The sequence below is a fragment of the Taudactylus pleione genome, unplaced genomic scaffold (assembly GCF_031769625.1).
Source record: "Taudactylus pleione unplaced genomic scaffold, aTauple2 ptg001168l, whole genome shotgun sequence".
In the NCBI taxonomy this organism is placed as follows: Eukaryota; Metazoa; Chordata; class Amphibia; order Anura; family Myobatrachidae; genus Taudactylus; species Taudactylus pleione.
Genome location: NW_028285569.1, coordinates 904,569 through 918,238, shown reverse-complemented (window position 1 = coordinate 918,238; position 13,670 = coordinate 904,569). Strand labels below are relative to the sequence as shown.

The window sequence follows — 13,670 nt, the reverse complement described above, 5'->3', positions numbered from 1 at the left end:
ATATTGGACAATGAATTCACCCACGCAGGCTCCTGCGAGACCTGGGGGGGCGAAAGCGGGAGACACTGGGGTACCAGCAACTGCCTGGGGAACCCCTGCATGGGTGACGACACAACCGACTGCTGTGATTCCCCATCTGGGGGAACGTAGGGGGAGTCGCTAGCTGGCCCACAAGGGTTGTAAGTGCCTTAGCAAAACAAGCCTAGGGCGGTTCCTGCACAGGTGCAGTGACAGAAATCGGGTGTGATATAAGATAACACGCCCTACATAACCCCTCAGTGTTTCCATCACCCTCCGCTAATGGTACATTACATGTGGTACACATTAGCTGAAGAGGAAAATCACGTTTACTCTCAGACATGATGAGTGTAATGTAGTGTGGAATCGGTATGAAATACCGCCGGCCGCATGGCTGGCAGCTCGATTCCCGGCATCGGCAGGCCGACAGATTAGCAGAGCCCGGCAGAGGAAGCCCGACAGCGCTGGAAATCCCGATCGTCCTAAAGGTAAGTATATTCTATACTAACCTAATCCCCTAACCCTATCCCTCCTTTAGGGTGCCCTAGCCTCCCCCCCCAAGTTCCTAACCCTAATCCCCCCTCTAAGTGCCTAACCCTAACCTCCCCTTCCCCACTGCCTAAACCTAAGTCCCCCGGGGGGTGCCTAACCCTAAGTCCCCCCCGGGGGTGCCTAACCCTCCCTCCCCGTAGCCTAACCCTAAACCTCCCAGGGGGGTGCCTAACCCTAAGTCCCCCCCGGGTACCCTAAACCTAACCCTCCCCTCCCGCGGCTGTCTGCTCGTGGCGCTCCTGGCATCCCTTCGATTGGGATGCCGGGCGCCAGTCTCCCGGCATCGGGAAAATGACAGGCGTCTAGATATAGACGCCAGTCATTTATCCCATGCCGTGATAAAGCAGTCAGGAAGCCGGCTGTCGGGATTTCGGCAGCCGGCTTCCCGATTGTATACCCGTAGTGTATGTTACTCCCCTCACAGATAAATGCTTTTACAGTGAGGCAATGAACACCCTGCAACACCGCACCGCAAGGGCTTTAGCAGAGGAAGAACAGGGATAGTAAAATGTCTGACAGTCAGAAGTGAAAGTACAGCAGCAGCATTAGCAGTTAGTCACATACAATGCAGAAATAAATCACCTGCAGTACCAGCACGGAGATCAACTACACAGACACAGAGCCTTGTAGGAAACAGTGCTGCATACTCTGACCTTAATCGCAGGAGAGGTATGCGGGGGGACCCGGACCGCGATGCCACCTTGATTCAGCGTCCAGCAGTGTTTGCACACTCTTAGAAAATAGCCACCGAGGAGCAGAGAGGAGGTGGGCCAGGGGGAGGAGTGCTGACACAGCCCGCCAGACCACTATGGGGAGCCACTGTGCAGCAGGGGAGGCGCCAGCTGTGAGACAGGGAAGGCCGCTCTCCTGACATGCAATTAACCCCTGGGATGCCAGACCTTTGCCGCTCAGCAGCGGCCCGCTGTCCCTGGTGGTCTAGTGGAAGCGCAAGTTAATACCTGGCTCCACGTGCAGACAGTCCCCAGGGAGCCCCCTGTCTGGGGACTTTGGACTGTGTTTCAGCGTGTACCATTGAAGGGACCCCACCACTTACCTGCCCCCTTGAATCCGGCCACAGTCCGGGTAATTCGGGGTCACCGCTAGCTGTGACCCGAGATACCCACCAGCATCCCCGGATCAGTACCGGCGTTCTGGTCTGGCGGGGTGAAGGAGGGACAGCATAGATGTCAGTACTGACTGTACTGTGCAGCTCATCTTGTGCACCCACAGCTGCCTTGAAGAACTTCAGGGGCCATTACAGCCCCCCTCTGTTATATGGTGATCCGACTCCGAGCTGTGCACCTACGAAACTAGTTTGTCTTGGCTCAGAGGCAGGGTATAGGAGGGGGATCCCAGTGCATCCTGGGAGGCTGAAAACTTTAACTCTGTGGTGCCCAATGTCTGACATCATCCGCCTACACCCCAAGGTATCCTGTGGATACCCTATGGACCCTGAAGTAGAAAGATACTGTGCGCATGCGCACATCTATTCTCGCTCTGCGTACACGCTGCTCTGTTACACGCTCCCCCCCAACTGCGGGACACTGCAGCCCATGGGTGGGACAGCGGGACAGTCCCAAAAAAACAGGACTGTCCCACTGAATGTGGGACAGTTGGGTGGTATGGTTATAATAATGCTTGGCACGTGTGGGGTGTGAAAACCACAGCCTACTACCGATTGTCTGACCCAGCAGCCTGCATACAGTAACAGTACATCCAGCCAGACAACAGGGGAATCCTACCCCACCTGCTGGATTATGAAGGAGCCATCTTGCTGGGAGTCAGGGCACTCCCTAACATGAGCAGGGACCTGGGGTACTGGCAAGAAATCAGACATAGAGAAAAAAGAGAAAGGAGAGTAAAGAAAGAGCTGAGATGAGAGAGAATGAGGACAGAAAGGAAGTGAAAGTAACATTAATACATAACCTGCCTGCAGCAGGAGCACGATCCTCACAGGAGAAAGAGCTGAGAAGAGGCAGCCTCCTATCTGCAGCTATAACTAATAGTACATGCAGTAGTAGTTATGTGTTACATTACCATCATCAGCACAGCAAAGGCTATTACACCACTGACTATAGTGTTAGCACTCACCTCCCCTTTCCAGCTCTGCCACACTGTAATCCTGCTCTTCCTTCCAGGAGCCCTGCTTATATAGGAGAGCTGTGATTGGCTGGCACTGGCATGTGCTTTTCAGTGTATGTTATATCCATTTCAGTGTATGTTATATCCATTTCATCATGTGTCATATCCATTTCATCATGTGTCATATCCATTTCAGTATATGTTATATCCATTTCAGTATATGTTATATCCATTTCAGTATATGTTATATCCATTTCATCATGTGTCATATCCATTTCAGTATATGTTATATCCATTTCAGTATATGTTATATCCATTTCAGCATACGTCATATACATTTCAGTATATGTTATATCCATTTCAGCATACGTCATATACATTTCAGTATATGTTATATCCATTTCAGTATATGTTATATCCATTTCAGTATATGTTATATCCATTTCAGTATATGTTATATCCATTTCAGTATATGTTATATCCATTTCAGTATATGTTATATCCATTTCAGTATATGTCATATACATTTCATCATGTGTCATATCCATTTCAGCATACGTCATATCCATTTCATCATGTGTCATATCCATTTCAGCATACGTCATATCCATTTCAGTATATGTTATATCCATTTCAGCATACGTCATATACATTTCAGTATATGTTATATCCATTTCAGCATACGTCATATACATTTCAGTATATGTTATATCCATTTCAGTATATGTTATATCCATTTCAGTATATGTTATATCCATTTCAGTATATGTTATATCCATTTCAGCATACGTCATATACATTTCAGTATATGTTATATCCATTTCAGCATACGTCATATCCATTTCAGTATATGTTATATCCTTTTCAGTATATGTTATATCCATTTCAGTATATGTTATATCCATTTCAGCATACGTCATATACATTTCAGTATATGTTATATCCATTTCAGCATACGTCATATACATTTCAGTATATGTTATATCCATTTCAGTATATGTTATATCCATTTCAGCATACGTCATATCCATTTCAGCATACGTCATATCCATTTCAGCATACGTCATATACATTTCAGTATATGTTATATCCATTTCAGTATATGTTATATCCATTTCAGCATACGTCATATCCATTTCAGCATACGTCATATACATTTCAGTATATGTTATATCCATTTCAGCATACGTCATATACATTTCAGTATATGTTATATCCATTTCAGCATACGTCATATACATTTCAGTATATGTTATATCCATTTCAGTATATGTTATATCCATTTCAGTATATGTTATATCCATTTCAGTATATGTTATATCCATTTCAGTATATGTTATATCCATTTCAGTATATGTTATATCCATTTCAGTATATGTCATATACATTTCATCATGTGTCATATCCATTTCAGCATACGTCATATCCATTTCATCATGTGTCATATCCATTTCAGCATACGTCATATCCATTTCAGTGTATGTCATATCCATTTCAGTATATGTTATATCCATTTCAGTATATGTCATATACATTTCAGTATATGTTATATCCATTTCAGCATACGTCATATACATTTCAGTATATGTTATATCCATTTCAGCATACGTCATATACATTTCAGTATATGTTATATCCATTTCAGTATATGTTATATCCATTTCAGTATATGTTATATCCATTTCAGTATATGTTATATCCATTTCAGCATACGTCATATACATTTCAGTATATGTTATATCCATTTCAGCATACGTCATATCCATTTCAGTATATGTTATATCCTTTTCAGTATATGTTATATCCATTTCAGTATATGTTATATCCATTTCAGCATACGTCATATACATTTCAGTATATGTTATATCCATTTCAGCATACGTCATATACATTTCAGTATATGTTATATCCATTTCAGTATATGTTATATCCATTTCAGCATACGTCATATCCATTTCAGCATACGTCATATCCATTTCAGCATACGTCATATACATTTCAGTATATGTTATATCCATTTCAGTATATGTTATATCCATTTCAGCATACGTCATATCCATTTCAGCATACGTCATATACATTTCAGTATATGTTATATCCATTTCAGTATACGTCATATCCATTTCAGCATACGTCATATCCATTTCAGCATACGTCATATACATTTCAGTATATGTTATATCCATTTCAGTATATGTTATATCCATTTCAGCATACGTCATATCCATTTCAGCATACGTCATATCCATTTCAGCATACGTCATATACATTTCAGTATATGTTATATCCATTTCAGTATATGTTATATCCATTTCAGCATACGTCATATCCATTTCAGCATACGTCATATCCATTTCAGCATACGTCATATACATTTCAGTATATGTTATATCCATTTCATCATGTGTCATATCCATTTCAGTATACGTTATATCCATTTCAGTATATGTTATATCCATTTCAGCATACGTCATATCCATTTCAGCATACGTCATATACATTTCAGTATATGTTATATCCATTTCAGTATATGTTATATCCATTTCAGCATACGTCATATCCATTTCAGCATACGTCATATCCATTTCAGCATACGTCATATACATTTCAGTATATGTTATATCCATTTCAGTATACGTTATATCCATTTCAGCATACGTCATATCCATTTCAGCATACGTCATATCCATTTCAGCATACGTCATATACATTTCAGTATATGTTATATCCATTTCAGCATACGTCATATCCATTTCAGCATACGTCATATCCATTTCAGCATACGTCATATCCATTTCAGCATACGTCATATCCATTTCAGCATACGTCATATCCATTTCAGCATACGTCATATCCAGAAAGCAATAATTTAGGTATATGACATATCCAGAAAGCTGTAATTTTGACTTGAACGGCCCCTCATAGGTGTCTTCACTCTGTGGATACACTGTCACTGTCTTACAATCCGGTTTTGATTCAAATCGTGTCTTTAAGTCCCATCCGCTTCTCACATCACACAGCACATTTTTCAGATGGGAGGGTCAGTGGCATCACTAGGGGGGTGCAGTGGGTGCGGTCCATATCAGATGTCACCCTCCAATGGGGTGACACCAACATGCCCGCTCCTCCTCAGTGACAGGGAGCCGGGTGCTGCACAGTACATCAGAGTGCCGCAGCTCAGGTGTACTCAGGAGAAGCCAGCAGTTCAAGGAGAGTCTCTGGATGCAGCCCAGCATCTCTGACCAGACTGATAAAACCGGTGGTGTGCTGCAATGTCATACCCCCTCCCAGTGAGGCCATGCCCCTTTCCGGGCATGCACGTCTTTGCACAGAGGGTTTTCTTTAACCGTGCTCTATATCACCGGACCCCACTGCCGACATTATGGATGGCAGAAAATGTGGTAACTACAATTTAATGATGAGCCAATATTCCTACCCTCTCTGCATGTTCCTAGTGCAGGCACCACTGGCAGCACCTACCCTCTCTGCCATCCTCTTCATGATCCTAGTGCGGGCACCACTGGCAGCACCTACCCTCTCTGCCATCCTCTTCATGATCCTAGTGCGGGCACCATTGGCAGCACCTACCCTCTCTACCATCCTCTTCATGATCCTAGTGCGGGCACCACTGGCAGCACCTACCCTCTCTGCCATCCTCTTCATGATCCTAGTGCGGGCACAACTGGCAGCACCTACCCTCTCTGCTATGCTCTTCATACTCCTAGTGCGGGTACCACTGGCAGAACCTACCCTGCACTCCTCTCATAGGTTGAGTGCTTCTGGGGATGGAGGGAGAATAGCACCAGCGAGGAATCATTAAGGGGATAGAGGACTGGTTACAGAGCACAATGGGAATCTTTGGTAAAACAAGGAAGGTGAGGTAGTTACCAGCATGGTGTTGGCACAGTCTGACATCAGCCCGACATACGGCTTCAGGACATCATAGTGGAAGGCCGGAGTCAGCAGCTTGCGGTGCTGGAACCATTTCTGTCCCGATAAAATCAGCAGCCCTTTCCCTGAGTGACACAAATAGGACAGATACGTTATTGTAAAGGACCAGGCTCATGTAGGGTTGGATGTGAGTCTGATATGGAAGCACAAAATGCTCTATTCTGTACTACACATGCGCAGTAACTCTAGGGGTGTTTGACCTAAGCGGTTGAACAGGGGCACCACCCATACAGGGCACACCCTTCACCAGCATCCTGTTCCACCCGTGGGCTGAAGTGGCCCGCCGATGGTCAAATCGAAGGGTTGGGGACTGCCGCAGCTGTCTCCGCATGTACGTAGACTGAGATGTTTTTGACCACTGTACTTTCTTTTTCACTGGTGCAAGATCGCTGATGATCACAATACACCACAAGAACCTCCTTATATAGGAGGAGACTTGAATTTGCCCATGTGATGTCTCCCTCCTTTAAGAATATCTCTGAGTGGCCTGTGTGGCCCTAACCAGAAGCCGAGACAGCACATGGCGTGCCCTGAGCTGCTACAGGGCAGCAAAGCCATCTGGAACCTGAAGCAGCGGGCACCGGGAACCACCTGTCCACTTCTCTGGTATGTAGATGCCGGGAAACAGCACACTGTGACAACACCCCCTGAGCACCGAACCCTAAAAATGGCTTGTTAGGACATTTTTTGTGGAATTATTGAACAAGTTGAGGTGCATGAATATCCAAGGCTCTGACTCAAAAATGTTCCACGGACACTAACTTTTCCAGTCTAGCAGGAATTGGACTTTACCTCAAGAAACTCTGGAGTCCAAATTCTGCTTCACCTCATACGCCTCCTGATGATCTACAGGAATAGTTGAAGAAGGGTCACGAGGTCTCGAAAACCAATTCAGAACCAGCGGTTTCAAGAGGGATATTCGGAAGACATTCGGTATCTGAGCATGCCAGGAAGCTTCAGGTGATACGCCACTGCGTTGATCCCTTGGAGAATCTAGAATGGCCCAATGTACCTGGTAGCAAACTTGATTGTAGTCACCTTCAGTCGCAGATGTTTGGTTGATAGGCAGACTCTGTCACCAGCACTCAATAAAGGAACCCTCTTCCTTTTCCTGTCTGCAAACACCTTATACCTCGAATAGGCTCTGCACAACTAATTTACCTCTCTCCAGATATTGAGGAACCACTTAACCGTATTGCGGACGACTGGGAGTGATACCAACCTAAGGACTGGCAATTCCAGTAACACAGGGTCTAATCCATACTGGATAAAGAATGGAGAGTGGCCCCATGTCTCATGGAACAAATTAATGTGAGCGAATTCAGCCCATGGCAGCAATGAGAACCAATCATCTGGATTGGCTGACATGTACTGTACATTCGGATAAATTTCTCCCAAGTCCTGATTCACCCGCTCCGTCTGACCATTACTCTGGGTACGGTAGGCTGATATAAAGCTCAGGTTAACCCAAAAGCACAAACACAATGCCTTCCAGAATTTGAAGGTAAATTGCACCCCACGGTCCAAATGATGTTCTTAGGGAACCCGTGCCACCTAAAAGCCTCATGAAAGCCTCTGCTAACTTTGGAGCCGAAGGTAGGCCTTTTAAAACTTGTCCACTACTATCCAGATGGTATTGAAACCTTGACAGGATGGCAGATCAGTGACAAAGTCCATGGAAATATGGGTCCAAGGACAGTCAGGCACTGACAATGGATGCAGGGGACCCGAGGGCAAGTGAGGAGGAACCTTGTGTCCAGCTCTCATCCTAACTTGCTGCTACATGCTCCTTCCTCCCCACCTACCCCATCTGTGTCACACCTGTTTGTCTTCCCCTCCCTTAAAGAATGTAAGCTCTTTTGAGCAGGGCCCTCTACCCTCTTGTGCTTCTCCCTACTGTAATTTATCTCTTACTCCCCACTAGGGCAACTAACACTTGGCTGCTTATGTGGGTGTAAAGGTCGCTAATATAGCAATGTTTATTATACATGCCCATGTCCTGCTTTGTATTGTATTGTAATTAAAGTCACTGGTTACTTATTTGTTCATGTACTTTGTAAGGCGCTGCGGAACACTTGTGGCGCCATATAAATAAATGATATTAATAATTGTGTTGAGCACATGTAGAACAGGTTGCCAGGAGAGTGCTTAACATCTTGACGGACCACTGGCCACCAATACCCCCTGAAAATTAGCTCCAGGGTTCTTTTCACACTTGCATGACTGGTGAAGCACGAACCATGTGCCCATTGTAGCAGTTTTGCATGGAGCCCAAGTGCTACGAATGTCTTCCCTGGAGGACTTTTGACCTTGGTGGTTTTGGTGGTTACCGCTACAAAGCAAGCTGGGTTGAGAATGGGCTTATCCTCCTGAACTTCGACATCCTCAGCATAACTGAATGCCCGGGTCAATGCATCAGCTTTGATGTGTCACTGATGGGCTGATGTGTGAGTCCAGACTAGACTGTGCTGTTGGATTGGGGTCTGCAAAACCTGGGAGGCCCAATATAGCTATAACTTATGCAGCAGTTGGTGAGGACAGTAGCACAGATGGGACAGCTCTGTATGTGGAGCAGATAGCTATACAGGATTGCTGGGTTGCGGAGCAGAAACTGCTACATATGATTACTTGGATGACACGAGCTATACAAGATTACTGGGATAAGACCAGCTATACAGAATTGCCGGAATGCGGAGCAGAACCACATACTAAACAGGATTGTTGGGATGCAGAGCAGAATCAGCTACTACAGGATTACTGGGATGCAGAGCAGAATCAACTATTATGGATGGAATGTTTAGATGAGCAGTACCAGCTATTGCAGGAACGCTGGGATGAGCAGTACCAGCTATTGCAGGAATGCTGGGATGAGCAGTACCAGCTAGTGCAGGAACGCTGGGATGAGCAGTACCAGCTAGTGCAGGAACACTGGGATGAGCAGTACCAGCTATTGCAGGAACGCTAGGATGAGCAGTACCAGCTAGTGCAGGAACACTGGGATGAGCAGTACCAGCTATTGCAGCAATGCTGGGATGAGCAGTACCAGCTATTGCAGGAATGCTGGGATGAGCAGTACCAGCTATTGCAGGAACACTGGGATGAGCAGTACCAGCTATTGCAGGAATGCTGGGATGAGCAGTACCAGCTATTGCAGGAATGCTGGGATGAGCCAGGGAGTGCTGGAGATGATTACTGCACTGTAGTCGCTGAGCAGAACTCTTGCTGTGATGATTTCCAGGGGGGCCGCAGCAGGTCTTTGGACAACAAAGCACTTGCAATTAGTGAGTGCTCAGGAAGCTTCTTTATATCCCTGGCTGTTCAAGGATTGGATCGTGGAGTCAGGTGATGGCAGATTGGGATTCCATTGGATGTGAGCTAGTCACCTGATTGGAAACAACATGGCTGCTCCCATCTCTGATATTGGAGGGAACTCAGGACCTGATTCAGACCCGCTCGCTAGATGTGTTCGCTCGCTCCCAGCGTATGCAAATTCGGCTAAGTGATGGCAAGGCAGGCGATCACTCGGCAAGGCATAAGCACACCCACTATGTCTTGGTGTGCGATCACTTTGTGTATGCAGACGCCCACCAGCCTTTCTTAAAATGCCCACTTGCACACGTCATCTTCAGGAAGTATATACAACCATCGGTACCATCGAGTACCATTGGATGCATTCGCAGCGCTAGAGGTTGACTATACCCTACCGCAAGCACTGCGAGCACTTCAGTATAAAATTCAATCAGGTGATGTGTGCTATATGACGCTGCCTGTTAATTATGCAGACCTCCGAAATGGCGTTAAGACGCTCAGGAATGCCTCCGTTCACACCTCCATTCCCCCGTATCTAGTGGCCAGCCCCTGTCACCACTCACAATGGCCTCTCCTGTCACTCATTCAGCTGGGCTGTCTATGCTCAGCGAGCGTACGCTTCCCAATCGCTCGGACTAGTTCAGCCACGTGCACTGCGATGCATACACATGTACACAACGAACCATCGCCAGCTAAGAGCGAACGCTTCCTAGCGAGCGGGTCTGAGTCAGGTCCTTAGGCATGAAGCACACTGTGGACACGCAGAGAGAATGGTAGGCACTAAAGGACTGCGGACATCACATCCACATTATCTCTGCACTTCAGTTCCAGCAGATCAGCTGGATTGAAAAACTCGGTTTGTAATCGGGAGTCTGCAGCTCTCACAGGCTGAGAGGCTCCGAGGTGCACAATCAGTCCAGAAAGGGAATCTAGCAACTAGCAACACAGGCACATGCTGCAGCCTGCAGCTGAACAGATCTCCCAGACAAACCTGGATATCCTAACCTGCAGAGCGCACAGATCGGGAGAGGTGGGTCACAGGACAAACTAGTAAAATATGCGGGAAATAGGGCAGGATCATGACATGATGTTTTTGCTGCATGACCGGTAGGTGATCATTAAAGTGAAGCGATCGAAGAACAGCAACTATCTGGATTGATAGTTCAGACAGTGAACGGTCCTAAGGTAAGGTTCTTGTGGTCAGTGTATACCATTTTGCCCCCTCCAACAGGTATCGCCATTCCTGTTCGGCCAGCTTGATGGCTAACCATTCTTTATCCATGGTGGTGTAGTTATTACCTGGAGCTGAAAACTTGCCAAAAAAGAAATCATAAGAGTACCACTTTCTATCCTCATCCTTCTGCGAGAGTACTGCCCCAACCCCAACCGCAGAGGCGTCCACCTCCAAAAATAAAGGCGGGTCACAATCAGGTTGCCTCAGGATGGGAGCGGAAATGAAACACTGCTTCAATTGGTGGAACGCTTCCTCAGGAGGCCACACCCAGCTGTCTTGGCCCATCTTGGTGACAGCAGTGATGGGAGCTACAACAGATAAATAATTCCTGATGAACTGCCGGTAAAAATTACAGGAGCCCAGGAGAGGTTGTATTACCTTTAACCCCACCAGACGGGGCCAATTTAAAAGCTTCCCAGGGTCCATTTGAAGACTAGAGCTTGAAATAATGTATTAGGAATGCCAGCTCCTTTTGCTCGGAGTAACACTTCTCTAACTTGCAGAAGAGCCGGTTGTCCCGAAGTCATAACAGCACTTCACATACAGTAAGTGCTTACGATGACTCACTATGTCCTTAGAGAAGATCAGGATGTTGGCCAAATACACCACAACGTACTTGTATAACAGGTCTTGAAAGACGTTATTCATGTGCTTTTGGAAAACAGCAGGTGCATTGCTTAAACCAAAAGGCATGACCAAGTACTCGTAATGACCATCACGTGTGTTGGAGGCCGTTTTCCACTCATCCCCCTCTCAGATCCTAATAAAGTTACAGTATAGGCCCCTCTGAGATCTAATTTGGAAAAAACCTTCTCTCCTTTTATGCGATCAAAGAGTTCCAAGATTAGTGGTAGCAGATATCGATCCTTGACGGTGATGGTGTTCAAACCCCATTATTCGATACATGGTCTCAACCCTCTGTCTTTCTTCTTAACATAAAATATCCCCACTCCCACAGGTGATTTAGACTCCCTGATAAACATGTGCTCAAGGTTCTCCTTGATGTATTTGGATACTGCCTTAGGAAGTGAGAGAGGAAACACTCTCCCACAGGGAGGCATTTTCCCAGGCAGTAAAACTATAGCGCAGTCCCACTCCCAATGAGCTTGGAGTGTTTCAGCAGACTTCTTGCTGAATACATCTCTAAAGCATTGGTATGGGGCTGGTAGGGGATCATTCGGAGAGGTGGGTGAACTCTGGATGACACAATGTGGAGGTATAATGATTGGCAAGCATGTCTGATGGCACTGAGCTCCCCATGACAGGATTTGGGGTTTACTCCAATCTAGTGTGGGAGCATGCTTCCTTGGAAGACCAAGGATAATAGCACTCTTGGCTGATGGGAGTATGTAGAAGGATATCAACTTCCAATGGAAAGTGCCCACTTGCATGGCAACTTCTGTAGTTTGGGAGTAGATGGTAGCCATGGGAAGTTTATTGCTGTCCCCTCCGATGATACAGAGTGGTGCCTGTAGCAGCAAACTAGGAATTCATAACTCCTGAACTTTCTTTGATGGAATGAAGTTTCCGTCAGTGTTGAAGTCTAAGAAGGCCTTGAGAGTTTCTTGGGTCTTCTCTAATAACAGAATCATATCAATTGAGAACTGGGAAGGAATACCTTCTTTTGGGGTGTGATTAAATGCACCTAACCTGACCACCCCTCTGTTACCTGGATGCTTGGAACAGTTGGCAAGGAGATGACCTGGTTCACCACAGTACAGACATAGCTTATTTTTTAATCTCCTTTCCCTTTCTATGGCAGGGAGACGAGCCTCCCCAATCTGCATGGGCTCTTCTGGAGAATCAACCGGAGCTATGAAACGAGGGGGAATCTTGAAGCTGAAGCACTAAGACTGTGCCCTCTCTTGTGCTCTTTCTCTGTGGTGAAGGTCCACCCAGATACACAAAGATATCAGGTCATCCAGAGATACTGGCTATTCACTGGATGCCAGTACATCCTTGATCTGCTCTGACAGACCCTGCATAAATGCAGCAACCAGGGCTTCATTGTTCCACCCTATCTCTGAGGCCAGGGTTTGGAATTGTATGGCATATTGTTCAGCAGCTTGGTTACCTTGCATTTCAGAAGGAAAATTAACTGCCTGGACCTTGAACTGAATTGAGCTCTGATTCAGAAAACCTTGACAGCCTTTGGGGTTCCCATCATACTTCTAGGGCTTCGGAATCCGTAGTGGTGCAGCAGCTCCTGCAGCTTAAACGGCAACCACAGGAGATGGTGCTGGTTGTACAGGAGGTGGCTGAGCTACTATTGACTCTTTGCATAAGTGTCTGTAGGCACTGCATAATCTGGGCCTGAACTTGCTCCTGCTTCATGACTCTGGCTAGGAGAGTCTCCAGCAGATCTCGGGGCGAGAGATTACCAGCAGCATCCATGTTGGGCCAGAGAATTCTGTCACAACTCATGGATAGACAGTGGATGCTAACCCATATTTCGGGATTATTGAGACCTAGTACTGAAGTGCAGAGTCTAAAATGCCAGCGGTATTCAACAAAGGCTCTCGCA

General features: G+C 46.0%; 1 protein-coding gene across 1 annotated transcript in view; it reads right to left on the bottom strand.

Annotated features, from left to right (window-relative positions):
• LOC148453344 (cytochrome P450 4A4-like) overlaps positions 1-13,670 on the bottom strand; it is a 180,329-nt gene that overhangs the window by 47,911 nt on the left and 118,748 nt on the right. The window contains exon 4 of the mRNA XM_088462255.1: positions 6,541-6,668. Coding sequence (XP_088318381.1) covers positions 6,541-6,668 — 128 coding nt within the window. The remainder of the gene's footprint in view (positions 1-6,540; positions 6,669-13,670) is intronic.